Source organism: Equus asinus, chromosome 1 (genome assembly GCF_041296235.1).
Source record: "Equus asinus isolate D_3611 breed Donkey chromosome 1, EquAss-T2T_v2, whole genome shotgun sequence".
Classification (NCBI taxonomy): Eukaryota; Metazoa; Chordata; class Mammalia; order Perissodactyla; family Equidae; genus Equus; species Equus asinus.
Genome location: NC_091790.1, coordinates 153,628,799 through 153,648,309, shown reverse-complemented (window position 1 = coordinate 153,648,309; position 19,511 = coordinate 153,628,799). Strand labels below are relative to the sequence as shown.

The 19,511-nt window shown below is 37.2% G+C and overlaps 1 protein-coding gene across 4 annotated transcripts in view; it reads left to right on the top strand.

The window, feature by feature from the left end:
* Positions 1-19,511, top strand: part of RAPGEF5 (Rap guanine nucleotide exchange factor 5) — a 227,598-nt gene that overhangs the window by 161,970 nt on the left and 46,117 nt on the right. For all 4 annotated transcript variants that reach the window (XM_014830572.3, XM_044766055.2, XM_070510112.1 and 1 more), the window contains one exon: positions 19,167-19,245. In XM_014830572.3, the coding sequence (XP_014686058.2) occupies positions 19,167-19,245 (79 nt within the window). The remainder of the gene's footprint in view (positions 1-19,166; positions 19,246-19,511) is intronic.

Genomic DNA, 19,511 nt, shown 5'->3' with positions numbered 1-19,511 from the left:
CGTGAGGTTATCCTTCAGTGTATTCTATTAATGTGTCCTTGGTGTGGAGCTGTCTGCTCAGCCTGCTTTGATCTGTCGTGGATGCCTCAGTATTGGTGGTTTGCTTTCAGCAGCCCCTAGTAGGTTGAGCATGTCATTGAGGAAGCGAGTACCTTACCCGTCTAACGAGGCAATAACATCTCTGCAAGTACCTGGATTTTGTTATAGGAGTGTCTCACTCAATTGATAGAGTCCAAAAGTTATTCTCCGTTGCCAGCTTAATGGCTTTTTTAGAGCAAAGCACTGATGGAACCTTGAGTAAAGCTAGGACAGGTACTTTATTTTTCATTAAAACTTTTTTATTGTCTTTCCTGCCAGCACAAAGCCTGTCGTATGCACTTGATACAAATTTCTTGTGAGGAAAAATTAATAATGCTTTCTTGTGATCGTTGGAAAGGGAGAGGACAATTTAGGTGAACTTCTTCCTTGATTTTCTTACCTTTTAGGATTTTTGGAAAGATGTTTGGTGCCTCTGCTCCAGGTGGCAAGACCTTAAAACCCTGTAGCAGCATGGCTTTTGCAGGACTAAAACTTTGTGAGGGTAGGCACAGAAATTTTTAGGTGGTGGTAAGTCTCTCCATGATTTTGTGCAATTAATATTCACGTAAAATTATCTTGTACTTATCTTTTTTATTTAGTTTTATAATGTAACATTAGACCAGTGGATCTTATCTGTGGCTGCATATTAATAGCTCATGGGGCACTTTTTGTAAGTACCAGTGCCTGGGTCCCATCCCAGAGATTCTGGTTCAGTTGGGGCCTAAGCCTTATGGGCTTTAAAAGCTCCCCAGATGATGCTAATGTGCAGCCAGGTGTGAGAGCCACTGAACTAGAACATTGACTTTGTCTCCCTGGCCTTTTATTTTTTCCTGATAGATGTGTTCTGAGTTTCTAATAGTTATATATTTGCCTCTGAGAGTTAGGAACATCATTCCCCCTTTACTCTACCTGCCCTCCCCACTCCTTGCTCAGGGCTTTATGTCCAACCTCATATCCCCTGGTCCCTGCTCTGAAGCCTTTGGAGGCTGAGAAACTAAAAATTTACGAAACTGCACTGCCGGTCCATCCACTGAAATGGTTTTGAAAAAGGAAACAATCAGAGGAGACAGAGGTACTGGATACACAGCTGTTCGATTTCTCAACTCTTGGAATGAGGAGGTGATGGTATAGTGAACAAAACCCATTTGGATTTTTGCCAGGGTTCTGTCACACTGCAAAAATCTCTGGGTGGTCTTTAGGTCTCACAGCCAGGAATGCTTGCTTCTGTAAGAATAATGTTTTAAGGAAGGAGAAAACACACATAGCTGAGTAGAAAGGATGCTGGAGTGAAATTCTGAAGGCTTGAGTCCCAGATCTGGGCTCCATTAGGAAACAACCTAAGACCTTGAGCAAGTCATACATGAGAGACGATCTCCAAAGTGTCTTTCATCACTAAAACCCTCCAACTCAGAGGGCTCTCTATAACCCCTTTCCTTTGAGAAAATGTCACAGAACCGTAGAATTCTAGATCTGGAGGAGAATTTACATAGAAAACCTCCAGAACCTTGGGGTCACTTTATGCTGAAATCACCCTCACTTAGCCGTTGCGCAGGTCTTGAGCTATTTGGTCTGACTTATGTTAGTTTGTATTCCTGCTGCATTTCTTTAACGTCATAGAGCAGTTAGAATGTTGATGGGATAGGAAGCTTGGAATCCAAGGTCCAGTGGCCATGCCTGGTGATGATTTAAGTCTGTTTGTATATACCCTTGTCCAATGGGAAACGTTTTAAGAAGTTTTTTTGAGAAATTATGCTCTAACATTTCCAAAGAATAGCTTTGATTTATCACCTAATAGTAAAATCCATTTGCAGAGTTTTATTACCAAGCCATTTTGGGATATTCAGAAAGAGTCTGCTGCATAAGAAAAGTGTAACTTTTCCCCTAGGGATGAAATTTACTGCATCCTACCTCTTATACTAGCCATCTCTCTGTAATTTCTTTACTTTTAGCTTTGCACACTACTTCTATAATAAAATATTACAGTGCATTTTCAATTATTCAGTTTCTATATGCACATGAATGAATGCCTTAGAAAAATTTAATTTCTTCGTTCTACAAATATCTTTGACCTCCTATTATGTAGGCACTGTTCTAGATGTGGGGGACACAGCTGTAAACAAAACACATTCCTCACATTCGTGGGGCTTATATTCTAGTGGAGGGAGTCAGACAAAAACCAAAAAAGGGAAATAGTGGATATTAAATGATAGGTGCTAAATAACCAATATCATTACAAGTACTCATTTAGGATGACTATATCCACATGTCTTTAAAAATAAAGAACCTAGAGGATATTTTAATGTATTTAAAGTATTTTAGAAAATTAACATGAAACTGTTGGTTATGTCCAACAAAGTTCAGAACCAAAGAAAATAGACTTAACTGAAGAAAAAAAAAGAAGTAAAAGAAATTTGGAGGAGGTGTAGTTATCCCAAGGGTACTAGCCAGGGCTAGAAGCCATAGAATTGGCATCCATGGAAATATTCAATATCGGCCTTTTATCATCTTGACCTGTGAAAATAGCTTTCTCAGAGACAAATAACTGGACTCAGTTGCCACTTGAGGTCTTTTTCAGCTTTATGAAACTGTCACTTTTAAATATTAGGTTAATTTTGTTTGCATAGATGAAGACTAACTAAATTCATTAGCGCCAACTCCAGCTGCCCTGGGTGTGCCTCAGATGCAGATGCAGAGCGCCACTGTTGAGTGAGGGCTTGTTTATCCAGATAAAGGGAAGGCTTGAAACAGCTATCTGCAGTGACAACGAAAATCCCTGAAGTGCTGTTGAGAGAGAGCTGGAAGTAAAAGTGCTTGCATTAGAATATGGTTTCTGCTCTGCTCTATCATTGTGGTACTATGGGTTTTGTTCGTTTTGGTTTGGTTTGGGTTTTTGGCCATTCTGTTAGCTTCTCTCGTAATTACTAGCATGGAGAATGTAATATATTTGCTGACCATAATTGAAGCATTGGGAGACTTTATAAATTAATATTGACAAAGTGATAATTAGAATCTTGTAGAAATTTTCTTCTCGGTTTCCTCATTTATGAAGGCAGAGGATTTAGACCACATGACATTTGAGGTTCCTTCCAGATTTGAGAGCTGGGATTTGAAGATTGCTCAAGACGCCACTCCTTTTAGCCAGACTTCCTCTCCCTTAGATGGATCCTTGTACAGGATAATTGTCTTCATCTAATGGACATAGGAGCTAAGGTAGAAGAAATGAACTAAGCTGCTTCAGAGATAGAGTAATCATTTGAATCTGGAAATGAACCCAGGTGTATTCCTAGCTTTACCCCAGAGATCATTTTTGTCTAGTGACTAGAATCATAGATGAAAGTCATAATTCAAGTGAAAACCTACCATTCAACTCTAGCTATAAACCCCAAATCAGGTGCTTCAGTAGCCACTTAAGAGCATGTAATCTCCAGCACAAAGACCTGTTTCTTGGTTTCCAGCTGTGAGCATGATGGCCACTGGGTGAGCTAGCTACTTCGAGAAGGTTACAAAAGATGGGGGGTGTGGAGGAAGGGTCCTAGTTCCAGCTGATGCTATATCAGAGCACTCATTTGACAAGTGATTAAAAATCAGATTTTGACTTTGGATTTCATTTGAGGTGTTCATCTTCTGAACTAATCTATTCATACCACCTTTGAACATGCAATATTATGTATGGTAACAAGGGAATTGACGCTTTTACACTGCCAGTAGATTGTGGGTTAATTAAACTCTTGTTGGTAATGAAGCAAGGTGAAATGAAGTGAGACAGAGCTGAAGCATAAGGTCATTAACATACACTGATTAATAATGGAAGTGTGGAGGTTGTCATTACAGCATAACCAGTGGGCAAAGGAAGATGTCTAATGGATAAGGAGATAAGTAGGAGTATACAGCATGCTTTTCAGGGAAACAGTCCCTATTTAGAATGAGGATGGATCACTGGAATGCATTTTTTTAAATTGCATCATTTTCATGTTTACGCCACTGATCTCTTCTGGTACTCTGAGTTCAAGTGTAAGTCTAGAGTACACTGGAAACAAACTAAAGTATTGTACAGCTACGGGAAATTAATTTCAAGAGGATCTGCAGATAGGAAATGGAAAATGAAATAGACCAAGGGCAAGAATTACCTTAGAAATTAGATCTTAAGCCTCCTGACTAAGGATTTTGAAAAACTTGGATGTCTTAACAAGAGTTTTTAGTCTTTCTTTGAATACTTTCAAGGAAAGTAGCAACCGCTTTGTGAAGGGTTACGGTGAAGGCCTTGTCCTAGAGCTGGAGGGGAGATAGAGGGTCTCTCCAAGTTTCCTTCATGCTGTATTCTAAAAGAAGCACGCACGTGACTGCTAGTTTCTGTAAAATCGATCCTGATGATGATTCCTCAACCCTGAACCGTGAGGGGCTTCCCTGTGTAAACTGCAGCCAGTACGAAAAACTTAGAAATGAATGGACTTTCTTTTTTTAACATTGGCACATTTTATTTGCTTTATTTGCCATATTTACATTTAATTTGCTGCACTTCAAATACTTTCCCTCAACCTCGGATGCCCATTTGATACTCATCTTTTTGGATAAATGACTGTGAGGAACCTTAGGTATTTCTTTCTTTGTAGCTCAGTAAATTTCTAGTTTTCTAGAATGGCTGCATTATTTGTATTTGTATTACGAATAAAATATTCTGGTTATACTGAAAGTTGCCATAAATTGGCATATGAATTGTCAATTTTCAAAGAATCAGAGTATGTAAAATTACAATCTTATTTTTAAATATAAAGTATAAAGGTCCTGTCTAATAAGTCACAAAGTTCATGTAGAATTATGAGGTCCTAATAGTCTTTGGTTTTATTATTGTATGAATCAGATACTGACTTGAATCTATCTAGTCTGACATGGGATGAAGGTTGCTTTTGAAACACAAATCCTTAATATAACTTGTATTTTTTCTCATAAAAACAGATTTGAGAAAGATAACAGCTTTGTTTAATTTTCTCTTTACATTCTATTTCCCTAATATATACTCTTTAAGAGTAAAGGCTGCTACTTTTATTTCCGTTCTATCTAGTTCTATATGTATAATCTCTGTAGCACAGTTTCTCAGTTAGTTTGGTGCTGATTTTTGTTCTTGCAAATCTTTATCTTTTTTTGTTCTTTTAAAAGGGAAATGGAGTTTTGTTCTTTTAAAAAGAAAATGTTGTTCTCAATTCTTAAGTTTTTAAAACTACCATATTTTCTCGGTGAGTTTTGGGTCTGTTGCATACTTAATATTGTGCTTTAGTAGAAACACTTGTAATTTTGAGTCTACCTGTATTTCCAGAAACTTGTTTAAATGTGTGATGCAAATCAGGCATTTTTGGAGCAGCAAATTGAAAGGAGCAACAGATTCTGAAATTCACACAGAAGAGATATTGTGTTTATAGTGAGTTTGACAATCTAATAATTTTAGCAAAACCATAATTTCACTGTAACATCAGCAACTGAAATTACACAAACTGTATTTAAGACAATGTTGAAAGATGAAAAAACTCTCTTTTCTCTCTCTCAGAGTTCTTGTTTGTCATCTCCCCAGACAGTTGATGGATTTAAAGTGAAACCGTCAGATGTCCTTGTCTTTATTTTAAAATACTGCGACATCTTCCTGAAACAAAATTTTGCCTCCTATTAGAAAATGAAAACTACACAAGTGATTTGTCTGTGTAAGAGAGTGTACTTCAGATAATCTTATAAGTGAGGAAGGAATGTTAGTGGATGATAATTTGTTGATTATAATCACTTCATGTTAATCTCTCATAGCATGTTTCAATCAAATTATTGCTTCATTTAAAGGGTGCAATGCCACACAATTGCTGTAATTGACAAACACGTGTCTAAAAGAGATATTCTTTGAGTGGGAGAATTTTTGCCTTTAACATACCTATAATTGAGCTTTTCCTCATTTCTCTTTGCAATCTTTTTCCTTAAAACCTTCCCCTCCCATTTCCCATTATCCTCATTTTCTGCCCTTGGGGCTTTCTTGCTCTACAATTGAAACCATTCTTTTCATTCTGTTTGCTGCGTTTTTGCCTCCTTCTTAAGGCTGCTACTTGGCTGGCAGTCCTTCCCTCAAATCTCAGAAATAAACATGAAATTAGACAGAATTGTTAAATATGGGTGAACAGAAAGTATGGAAAACTGAAATATCTTGTTGTAATCTAAATAGTGACAGAAAATTATTTTCAGAGCAATTCTGTATCCTTTTCTGCTTCAGACATTCTGTTCTTGTCTGTCTTCAGCATACAGGATACTTGGTGAATCTTCTAACTTTTAAATCTTTTAATCCTTTAAATGAGCTTCTCTTAGTGTGAAGATGAAAAGTACAAATTAATTGCACCCTGTGTACCTGGCTAGATATTTCTACTTAAATTCTCAGTCTAAAAATGAACGTAGTTTTGGGGAATGGGTGTATGTGTCAGGACCCATGATAGATAGTGGCTCTTATATGAAAGCATCTGCTATTTTCCTTCTTAATACATCCCTTTCAGTGTGCTTTAAAATACCTGTTATGAAGAGAGAGTTACATAGCACGTAGAGCAAATTGGATTTTTTTCTCCTAAATTTTCTTCCTGTCTTGCTTAATATCACATATTTTGTTTTTGTGTAGCAGGCTATAGATATTGTAAATCTAGTGTCACATCATACGTTTTGTTAAGAAAAAAAGAACAGAGTGAAGATCTTTTCATCCTAATTTTGGATCTTCTCTCACATCACAGTTCAGTTTGATCTGAATTTGAAGGCATTGCAAGCCATTTTCATTTACCACTGATGACTTGTAGAAAATTTTAGTAAGCTCAAATTCTTCTAGTGCTGACTGCCGTACTGGGAGTGTACATCTCAGAATTATGATGATAATTTACACTATTTGACAGTCTTCTGGGCAGAGTGTTCTTTTTTAAAAAAAACACAAAAACAAAAATATGCAAGGCAAATATGTCTTCATCAACACGTTCTAGAAATCCACGGTAGTGAGATCAGGATAAATTCACAATACTTATCTTTCCTTAAATGTTTCCTTAAATGCTTTTGTTAATTGAGAAACTTGAGAACCAGATCACATTACTGATCATGTGTTTGAGTTTCTGAAAATTTTCTGTGTGTATGCATTATTTGTAATTAGGCATGGTTCCGTATAACAGGAAAATTTTAACAGTGACTTGAACAGTATAAATATACTTCTCTCTCATATGAAAATAAATATGGAGAAATGCAGTCCAGGCCTGGTAAGGCCACTCTGAAATCAGCCAGGACTGAGATTCCTTCCACCTCTTTGCTCCATTTCCCTAGAGTCTGACTATCATTTCAGGGACCAGGATGGATGTCAGCATCCCAGTCCAGGCAGCAGGATGGAGCAAGTCATGAAGAACACATATCTGTTTATCACACCTGGCTCTACTTTTGTCTCATGGACCAAAACTTAGTTTTGTGGGCATATTTAGCTGCAAGTGAAGCTGGGAAATACATTGTTTTGTTCTATTTTTTTTTTTTAAGATTTTATTTTTTTCCTTTTTCTCCCCAAAGCCCCCCGGTACATAATTGTATATTCTTCGTTGTGGGTCCTTCTGGTTGTGGCATGTGGGACGCCGCCTCAGTGTTGCTCAATGAGCAGTGCCATGTCTGCGCCCAGGATTTGAACCCACGAAACAATGGGCCACCTGCAGCGGAGCACGCAAACTTGACCACTCGGCCATGGGGCCAGCCCCTGTTTAGTTCTATTTTTTAAAATATCTGGGAAGCAATATGCCCCAGAAAAATCAAAGTTTGATTCGTAAAAGAAAGGAAAATGGCATATAATTTTATAAGTGGAAGTTCATGTTAATTTGTTTTGATACTTTAGACTCAAGGCCATAATTATATATTTCTGTTTCTTCAAGGAAATATAAACATACTGTGATTTAAAGCGTTGTATAATCATTTTTTAAAAAGCCTATAAAAGTGTTTTGGATTAGCTCTTATGTTCTTCTCAACAAGTGAATATTTAGAATAATCTCATGTATTCTTAACATGCAAGGTTTACTTAACTGTAAGTACGTTTCTCATGTCTGATTTGAGCCACTGAACCCATGTTTGAGAATTCTACATCTTTTACTCCAAAAGTCTCCCTAGGAGGAATTAGAAATATTTTTCATAAAATAAATCAAACATATACTAAGATATTTCATATGTTACAGCTTTGAAGAGGTTTTTTTTTTTTTAACAATAGCACAAATTAAATTTGTTCTTTAGGAGTAGCTTATAGTATATAATTGTATAAATTCTGATCTTATATTCTTGGTGATATTTCAGAACTTGCTCATTACATATCTGCTTTGTGGGTCAAGTCATCATGAATCATCTGATTTCAATGCTAAGAGAAAGGCCTAAGGATGTTCTTACGTGTGGGAGTAGTACATTTATTTTAAAATGAAACAACACTGACTTATTAGAATTGTCTGAGACCAAGGAGCTTGTATGAGTGCCGTTAGCCCAAAGGCGAAAATATCTTGGCCAGTGGTAACTGATACCTGTTTAATGGCATGTTTACCCAGATGTTGGCCTGATACGTGCAGATGATAACTGAGTGAGGGACAGCCAAGACCTTGACTTGAAAGTCAATTCTTTTGATTTAGGAAAGAGTGAACAAAATATAACGTGACTAATGGCTTTCAATATCTGTAATGTTTAATACTGAGAAGTTTATTTAGAAGGAAAGGAAGAATTTTATGGTTTGACCTTTTAAAAAAATTGTTTTAGTTTCTGCTTTTACATTTCAATTTTTAACAATATAAATATGTATAATTGGCCACCAAAACATCTTAAAAGTCCACAAAAGGTATTTGTGGACTATCTTAATCCTTCCATGATATTGCCAGTTCTACCTTTAGAAAAGTAAATTGTCCAGTCTCTTATATCTATTTGCTATGGTCAGGTGTTCACTAGAAAATAAAAACAGAATAAAATTTGAGTAGGAATAAAGGAAGTCCAGCACGCTGGCACATAGATGGAAAACAACTTCGTAGGCATGTGTTTGGCGATTCAAGGCCAATGAAAAAACCAAGTTCCTGTATCAATGGCGCTTCATCCCTTCCAAACTCGAGATTCTGTGACTTTCCTGCCCTTCCTCTCACCTCCCCCTGATACAGACTATTTGGATCCGCCTCCTAGGAGATAGGCTCAGCTCACCTTGGGATGTAGGCCCCTTGCAACATTAACTTTCTGGGGATCCTTCACCTTACTTCACCTACTTCTGTGATCATTCACCTTACTTGTCTCAGCCTCGGTGTCATCATCTCACAAAACAGAATATAAGACCTATCTCTTGGGGTGGATATGAGGAGCACAAATCACGTGAGTAAAGCTCTTGGTACAGCATGCAGTATGTGGTCAAAAAAAGGTGGCTGTTGTGATTATTTTCAAATAGAGGAGCTACTGTCTTCCCTTCTCTACTTTTCCTCATTGCCCACTGAGGCTGCCACCAGCTGGAACCACTGGATGTGGTTCAAAGCACATTTGGGGCTCTCTAGGGCTGGAACGTTTGTGCTGGGTGGTGGTGGTGGGCAGAGATTTGCTTAAACATTCACATGAATGGACTATTCATCATCCTGGGGCTTATAGGCTGCCTTGGCAGTCCTTTAATGATCTCACCAACCAGCTTCCAAACCCCTGTGGACATTGAGACTTTGTCTTACAATTTTGTCTTTTTCAAAGAGCACAGTGCTCAGAGCATAGTGCTCAACCCTTAGTGATAGGTGTTCAGTCAACAGTTGTGACCAAATCTTTCCTTATGACCCTCAACCACAAGTCTCTCTTTCACCTGTGTGAGGAAGACAGCAACTGTGTGTTATTGAAAAGAACTCGAATGACTGTTCCAAAAACCAGAACACAAAGGCATGCCTGCTTTCAGTCACTGGTTGAAATATTTGTCCTAGAAATATTTGTAAACACAGGCAATACATTAAAGTAAATTTTATTGTATTGGAAGTTTTCAGTTTGTGTAAGATCTTGTCCCAGATTGTTTAGAAAGAGCCTTAGTTGTATTTACTTTAAATTAGTAAGTTTGTACAATATCTTATCTTTAATATATCTAGCTATCATGCCAATTCTTAGCTTTAAAATAGTTGACTATCCATTGCTAAGCTTCTCTCTAGTGTCTCTAGAGTTTGTTAACCAGAAACAAACAAAATTTTACTTATCTGAAGCTCAGTGCTAATGATTCATAATAACCAGGAAAAAAAATTAACATTCAACTGGTGCTATTTTTCAAGTTTTGAAAGAAAGTTGATAATACAGATTCTTCTTGGTGCTTAGGAGATAAAAATATCATACTTGTCCCGAGGCTGGCCTGATGGCCTAGTGTTAAGTTCAGTGCATTCCACTTCAGCCGCCTGGGTTTGGTTCCCGGGTACAGACCTACACCACTCATTGGTGGCCATGCTTTGGTGGCAACCCACATACAAAACAGAGGAAGACTGCCATGGATGTTAGCTTGGGTTGAATCTTCCTCAGGCAAAAAAAAAAGAAAAAAAAAAAGATTGGCAACAGATGTTAGCTCAGGGTTAGTCTTCCTCAGCAAAAAAAATATATATATATATCATACTTGTCCTAAGTTGATTCAAGAGTTAGAGTTATTCCTTGAAAAACTATGCCTGAGACTTGTGATTTAAGATTTAATGTTTAAATTAATTTTTCTTTGTTTCATGAAATTTTAGAATGTTTAATCGGCAAGCACTTAGGACCATAGTGTCTATCTTAAGAATGCAGTATGTGATGTTAATCATACTAAATGGAGCAACTTGGAGAGGTCACTTATGTTAGACTGGGTGAATCTTAAAACCAGATATTAATTTTTGTTGGTAGATGCTGGCAGATTGGTATTGAAGGCTTTATACCCATGACAATTCCCATGTTCTAATCTATACTGTTAAATAAAATGGTACTTGCACTGATCATGAAGAAATTTTTCCTCCTGGGTCATTTGTGAGAGCAAATGCTGTTACTAATCAATGAGCTGTACAACTGCAAGAAGAGTCTTTGGGGAAAAACAGTGTGATAGATGGTGTGAGAGCTGATTATCAGAATATCCTCAGTTCCTTTCAGCCTAACTAGAGCATGCTCCTACGATTTACCAAGGTGTATCTCTCTAAAGCCTTCAGACCAGGGACCATCCACACACCAAATGCAGTAACCTTTGAATGCTCAGTCTATGAACCTCCTTCCAGCCACTTTTGACACTTAGGATCTGCTCTCTTTTCCAATCCTTCTTTCTTTTTGCTTCTGTTACATTTCTGTCTCCCAATTCTCCTGTTTCTCTCCTGTTTTCCTCTTCTGTAACTTGTCTTTCTCTTACCATTGTCCAAATGTGAACATCCACCCCAGCTCAACCCTAAGATCACTGCTTACATCTTCCTAGGATTGTATTTGAAAATTCACGTTGTTCTCAGCCTCTCTTTATACAGTAGTCCCCCCTTATCCGTGGTTTTGCTTTCCACGGCTTCAGTTACCCGCAATCAACCATTGTCCCAAAACCTTAAATGGGACATTCCAGAAATAAATAATTCATAAGTTTTAAATTGTGCGCCCTTCTGAGTAGCATGATGAAATCTCATGCCGTCTTGCAACATCCCACCTAGGACATGAATCATCCCTTTGTCCATCATATCCCACACTATATACACTACCTGCTCGTTAGTCCCTTAGTAACCATCTGTGTTATCAGAACAACTGTCATGGTATCACAGTGCTTGTGTTCAAGTAACCCCCCAAAGCACAAGAGTAGTAATGCTGGCAATTTGGATATGCCAAAGAGTAGCCATAAAGTGCTTGCTTTAAGTGAAAAGGCTCCCTTTAATAAGGAAAGAAAAAAAATCACACTGAAGATGCTAAGATCTATGGTAACTTTTATTATAGTATATTGTTATAATTGTTCTATTTTATTATTATTGTTGTTAATCTTTTACTGTGCCTAAATTAAACTTTGTCATAAGTATGTATATATAGGAAAAAACATAATATAGAGAGAGTTTGGTGCTGTCTACTGTTTCAGGCATCCACTGGAGGTCTGGAAACATACCCCTCTGGATAAGGGGGGCTACTGTACAGTAGCTCCTGTCATTATCCAGCCCTCTTTAGCAAGCTCTGGTTTTTTATGTTTTTACCCAATAGCTTTGCTTAAAGTAAGCTAGGGAACCCAAGCTTTAATGTGTTGAAAAGCAAACTCATCCTCCCTCTGCTTATTCTTCCTTTGTCCAGTCTGACTTCACTGAAGCAGCAAGCTTAATCTCTATCTCTTGTCACTTCTCATCTTGATAATCTCCGTTCACTTCCCTTTTCCTATAGAACAAGCCCCCAGCTCCTTAGTCTAGCACTCAAAGACCCTCCAGGAACCAGCTCCAATCTACTTTCTAGCCTTACGTTTGAGTTATACCATGTAATATCTTTCGTTACTCTTTCATAACTATGCCATAGACCAAGACTTACAAACTCTCCTGTCCACAGACAGTCAATATGTACAAGGGAAGCCAACTAGGGCAGAACCATATAAACCAGAGAGTGCACCCTGCATAAAAAGGATAACTCAGCTCTGAACTATGGTTGCCATATAAGATGTGGGCCTGATGTTGCCAGATCTCATTTTTAAATATTGTTATCTAACAAAAAATATCTTTGAGGGCTAAACAAGGCCCAAAGGCCCCAGGTTTGTGACTCAGCCACAGACACACCCACACTTCACTTCTTTGCTCACATTTACTTTCTCTCTTTCTCCACCAATTCTTCTTGGAAGTTTTTAGGGGTCATGTCATCCCACCTGTTTGGTAATCCTTCCATGGCATATTGGAGTCTCTCCTTAACCCCTGCGACATTTGTGGTTGGTGCTGCTCAGCTGAAATGTTACCTCATTAAGTTCATTTCATGGGGATACATGTTTCAGCTCCTCACTCATTATGAGCTTGAAACCATGACTCACTCTGCACTTTCCTGTCTCTCAACCCCTAACCTCTTAACAAATGCCTTATATTTAGTCAGTTCTTAATACTCAATTTTTGTTGGTTGGTTGGTGGCACTTGGAGAATTGGGACAGGATCTAAATATTAGTTTATGAAAATAAAGAATAGGTGGTATTTATTGAGTGCCTGGCGTATGCCAGTTTCTCTGCCATTTGCTGTAGATACACTATTCTGTTTAACCCTGACTACAGTTCTGCTAGGTGTGGATATGATATCCACTTTACAAGTGACTTAGCTAAGCCCCAAAGATGCTGAATATTATGCCTAAGGCTACCACGTAGAAAGCTAGCTCTCTGATTCCTTTTGCGTTCTTTACACTGTTTTCTGAGCTTCCCAGCAAGCTTGGCAGACACAGGTGTGAGCCACAAATGGGTTATAATTGTGCCTGGATGCTGAGAGCAGCTGATTGGCACTGGGACAGCAGGAGCTCCTAAGGCCTGTCCACCTCTCTTAACCCCAGGGCGACCTGCAAACATGACCTTTTGTGTGGAGAAGGTGGGCAAGCATTATGTTTATTACTCTAAGCTCCTTATAGTGACATTTTTAAAAAGCAGCACATGAGATGTAATATAGCTAAGAACGTATACCTCTTGTATTCAAGTACATCTTTCCTAGAGAAAGAATGATTAGGATTCCCAAATCCTACAAATTAAAGTAAAACTGGATTTCATTATTTGAAGAGTGCCACCTAAACCCTGTCTGTAGTAATTGCCTCTCCTTAAAGGAGTGTCTTTTAAGATTTGATGTAGAAACAGCATTAAATGAATAAGCATTTCTTATGCAACCAGTATGGAAAAATTGAATTAGTTCTCAAGATTTGGTGGTTGTAGAAGGGCTAAGGATTACTCTCATGAATTGTAAAAATATGCAGAAATTGAATGAATTTAAAAGCTGTGATAAACAGCTGCACTTGAGGTCATTAATATTGCTTTCAGAAAGGTAAAATACACTCAGAAAGAAGCATAGCTTTTAATGGTGTAGCCCTTTAACCTATGACTCAAACATGATTGTTAAATTTTTTTTTATTTGTGCTTAATCAAATTACTTGGTACATTTTGGCACTGCTTCTCAGAGAAGAATGGTAAGTTGTAACATTCCAGGGCCACAGATGGGCCCTTTCAGGTACAAAGCTTTTCTTGGCTCCTTGAAATAAAGGTTAAGTAGAACATATTTTAGAGTGCCTTAAATTCCATTGCATCTGAAGTAGAAATACAGGTGAAACAAATCTGCTAACGGTGCTTTGGGGAATATGAGTTAGTACAGAAATGTTGATTATTCACGTTACCATACTTCGATTAAATGGCTGATATAGGCAGTTGTCTGGCAAAATTCTTTTCATTCTCTTTCTTGGTAATTCACTTTAACAGGTGAATGGTTTCACTATTGCAGTGCATTTTGCTTATGAGTGCTGAAAAATAACTGAAGCAGATGTCGCTAATTGTTCCTAAGTAACCCTATACAGTCATGCGCCGCATAAGGACATTTTGGTCAACAGTGGACCACATATACAACGGTGATCCCATAAGATTAGTACCACAAAGCCTAGGGGTGTAGTAGGCTATACCATCTAGATTTATGTCAGTACACTCTATGATGTTCATACAACGACGAAACTAACTACATGTTTCTCAGAACGTAGCCCCTGTTAAGCATGACTGTACTCCTTATGGTTTCTAGACTTCAGGGTTTGTTTTTATGTTTCTTTATTTTTTACCCAAAAAAATCCCATTAAATTTAGACCTTTTGAAAACATTTAGATCAGTTCCTCTGATTGGGTTACATTTACATGCCAGAACCCTCTAAAAAGGATCTGTGGCAAACCAATTACTGTGCTACCTTCCGCACAACTCTAGGAAGCTCTGGAAACACTTGGGTTTTGCAGAAATAAAATGGAACTTTTTAGTGCTTGATACTCTTAAAATGAGACTGAGAAAATATTTTAATTTATACATAAAAGAAAAATACATTCAAGTAGAATCAAATAAAAGTAGACAATTCTTTTCTTATACCTTAAAATTAAAACAATTCCAGATGATAGGGAAAAGTCCTATATTAACATCATTATGCTAATTATAAACATGAATTTTAGAGCCATTTCTATCAAGCCTTTAGATTTTAACAGCACATTGATATATTTTATTTCAAGTTACATAGTACTTAAAACTGTAATACTATTTGCTTTCCAGTTTTGGTTATCACGTGTTACTTTTATACTGCAAGAGTACTTCCTGCATCTAAAAAAGCCACTATGAAAATATTTTTTTTATTTTGGGGGAGGGTGGTATTCCCAAAAGGATAGCTGAATATTTCTGCCAGTGATGAGCCAAGATCTTGGGATTAGATTTAGTGATTGACTTAATGAATAGAATTTCAAAGAAAAGTTTTTTGTATATTAATACCTAGGTTGTCCAGTTAGAAATCAAAATGAATAAATCTTTTTATTCAAATGTTAGTGTATACGGCAACTATGAGTTTGTTTAAATGAAAAATGCTTTTATACACAAAGGTACTTTTCTGCCCAGAGTCTTAAATTACTATTAATTAAGCACTGTATAACATAATAGATAATTATAGTGTTTTAATGTGGATGCCAGTGGATTTGCTAGTCTTTCTAAATGGCTGTTGTTGGCTAATAGTCTTCAGGGGATCATTTATATAGCCATTGTGGTTCTAAAAATATCTCTAAATACCAATGGGACAGCCTTTTTTGAAGCATAGCTATTATAAAATGCACTTTTATTTGAAGTGTGTCATTTTGACTATATCGCTCAATTACTTTCATGTGCAGCAAAAAAAAATACCAATGCTGAAAAAAAAAAAGGAAAACTCTATCTAGAGAAAATGTTCAGAATAGTATGGTGTTAAATAGAAAAAGATTTGAGTTAGGAGTATTGGGATTCTCTTCTATTCATTAGAATTTTTAGCTATTCTATTCATTAGGATTTTAACTAAAGATGTTTTTATGTAGCTTCATTGTTTTTATTTTAATTAATATTTCTTAGAGAGATAATTAGGTAAATGCTGTTGAATATTAAATGTGGTAGTAGCTTGGAGGAAAATAAGCATTTCGGGGTCAAAGCCCTTAACAAAATATTGTCATATGAGCTAATTAATTGAATTGAATTCCAAATGGTTTTGCCATCATCCAGCCACTCTCATAGTCACTCAGTTCATTATCTAAGGCTGTTCCGGGACGGAATGACTGGTTATGTCAAAGTTACTAATGGAGTAAATCTTGATTAGAATGTAGTTCCAACCTCATTAAATTAACTAAGTGTAAGAACATCCCAAAGAGTCTGAACCTGTGTATCACATCAAGCATTTTAAATGCTAAATGTGTGAGGTTCTCAGGGCTGTCCCCCAGTGGTGACATTCTGTATATTGTCTGATCTACAAGGGCCCCTTGAAAACCCTAAAACAGATTCTAGGCTACTCTGTGGTCCTTGCTGCCTATATCTAACATTGAATACAAAAAAGACTCCATTTCTGATCAGACCAGAGAAGTTGAGGATTTTCATCAACCACATTTAGTATAGAGAAATATGAGAATTTGTGAACATTGCTGTTCAGTAGCGTCCCAGAGTGACAGTTTTCAAATTGTATTGTAAAATATCCTGAGAATTCAGGCATTATGCTATTGTTTGATGCTAATTTAAACTATTTTTAAATCTGTAATAAAAGACACACAAAGTTTCAAATATGTATTCCAAATTTTTCATGCAGTTGACTGGTGATTAGCTTGTGCTGCCAGGTTAACTGGTTTCGGGGCAGATCTTAGAATAAAGCTTCACCTGCCTTTTTGTGCAAGTGTTTGAAACTGCATATAATCTTTGCTATCAATTTGGAAATTATATTGGAGGTCAGAGTTTACCTGTAACTTTTGTAAACAGGGACTCTAGTAGAGAGCGCCTAGCTCGTCTGTGAATGCAGGCTATGCTTGTCCACTCACGTTAAATTGTCCAACCCACCGCATTCCCACAGTTTTCTTGTACTGGACTTAGTTTACGCCCAGCAAGTCCCAGACACTTCTGTTTGAGAACTTGCTTTTGCCATAGAGTCATTCTAAGTTAGACCAGTGACTGTTGGCATATTGCAGTGTGATACAATATTCTAAGTTAGGCTTATTTTACATTTTAGGTGCCAGTTGTCAAATTTATTTTTTTAATAAGGAATGCTCTTATCATAAATAAATATCTTTTTAAAAAATTCCCTTAATACTCTTCATTAACACCTCTGATTTATTTTAATTAAGAATATCTTGGGGCCAGCCCCTTGGCCAAGTAGTTGGGTTCATGGGCTCCACTTTGGTGGCCCAGGATTTCATGGGTTCGGATCCTAGACGTGGACATGGCGCTGCTTCTCGGGCCATGCTGGGGTGGTGTCCTGCATAGCACGTCTGGAGGGACCTGCAGCTGGAGTATGCAACTATGTACTCGGGGGGCTTCAGGGAAAAGAAGAAGAAAAAAGATTGGCAACAGATGTTAGCTCAGGTGCCAATCTCTCAAAGAAAAAAAGAATATCTTGCAATTAGAAAGCAAGCTTTTTTTTTTTTTTATTTTTAAACAATACGATTTACAACCACTTCCCTGTGTGGATCAGGATTATCTTGATGTTCTGCAACCAAACAAAATATAGAAATAAAGTAACCATTGCAGCTGATAATAGGACTGTAGATGTCATTCACAACTTTTATATCAGAGTTTTGTATTCATAAACATAGCCTTGTTGTTTCTCATTGATCAGCTTTTAAAGTAAATGTTACTGGTTATTTCTAAAAATTCTGGAGCTTTTCCAGTCTTCAACATTGAGCTGTCATGCTCTGCACTGGGTAATTCTGTCTACTTACACATTTTTAGGATGTAGATCTTAGAGAGCATAAATCCTATTGAGTATACAAGCTCATTATTCTTACAATTTATTACTGTTTCAAATAACTAAAAGCTTGATGTCCAGAATGTAAAAGATACAAAAATTAAATCATATAGTAAAATGAATTTTAAGTTAAGGAGATTAGATGAAGACTATTATGGCAAAAGCTCCATTTTGCATTCTGCTTGTAATCTTTTCTATCAGTTTGGAATTATATTGGTGGTCAGAGTTTGCCTGTTTAGCAGGTCCATATTACATGTAAGCTAGACTTTTCCAACAATGCTCAAGATAAAGAGGCAGTAAAAATGGAACCTGTTTTTGTTGAAGAGGTAGAAAAGGAATTAGGAAGGAACATGTTGTGATTCATTGTACCTGCTCTCCATTTTTAACTGGACTCAGCTCTGTCTCTCTTCACAGCATTAAGAAAATCACTCACCACTTTCCCAACGTCTTACAGTTGCGTTTGAGAGATAAAGGTGAATGGCCTTGGAACCTGTTCTGTGTCCTCTGGGTTTTATTATCCATTCTTCTTGCCCTAGATTTAGGTAAATGGCTTTAGAAAGCCTTAATTTATTAGAACATGCAGGCTTCATTCCCTGTAGGACTGGAGTATGTACCTGAAAAATCTTCTAAAATTTATTTTTAAAAGCACATTATTTATGCGGTATAATGTCTTTACCCACAAATAGAAATAATGTTTTAGAAGGAAAAAAAAAAGATGACAAAAGTTGTATATTTAGAGAACCTTACAACAAAAAAATCTCCTTGCTTGAAGCATTCTGTGTAAGGAGTTTTAAAAAATCTTAACTTTAATAAATAATGTAGGGACTGGCCCCTTGGCCAAGTGGTTAAGTTCACACACTCCGCTGCAGGCGGCCCAGTGTTTCGTTGGTTCGAATCCTGGGCGCAGACATGGCACTGCTCATTAAACCACGCTGAGGCAGCGTCCCACATGCCACAACTAGAAGGACCCACAATGAAGAATATACAACTATGTGCTGGGGGGCTTTGGGAGAAAAAGGAAAAAAATAAAATCTTTACAAAAAATAAATAATGTATTTTGTGGTTAAAATTCTCCTATTCAAACCCCTCCCACTACCACTCCCATTTATCATCTTTCTGTTGTGCTCACTGTTCTGGGCCTGGATGAGCAGTTGCCTTTCTTATTACCGCTTTGCTTACCTTGTGTTTGTTTCTCTTCCTTTGCAGAGACCCTCCTTGATGACTTCCTTCTCACGTACACTGTCTTCATGACGACTGATGACTTGTGCCAGGCGCTGTTAAGGCAATATCCTTCATTAACTTCAGGATGCTGTGTCGGCTTTTTCTCCGACAGATGTCTCACATTAGGAATTAACTGCCTTTCTTAATTTACTCAACCCACAGTAGAGTGTGGATATGTTAAATATTAATGTAATGATATCCAAGGTAAAAGGTGAAATGAGACAGAATAGACAGGGGGAAGTAGAAATGCAGAGCTGCTGTTTTCACATTCTACATTGCGGGTAAATTGTACTATTTATATTATATCTTCAAACCTATGTCTCAAGTCTT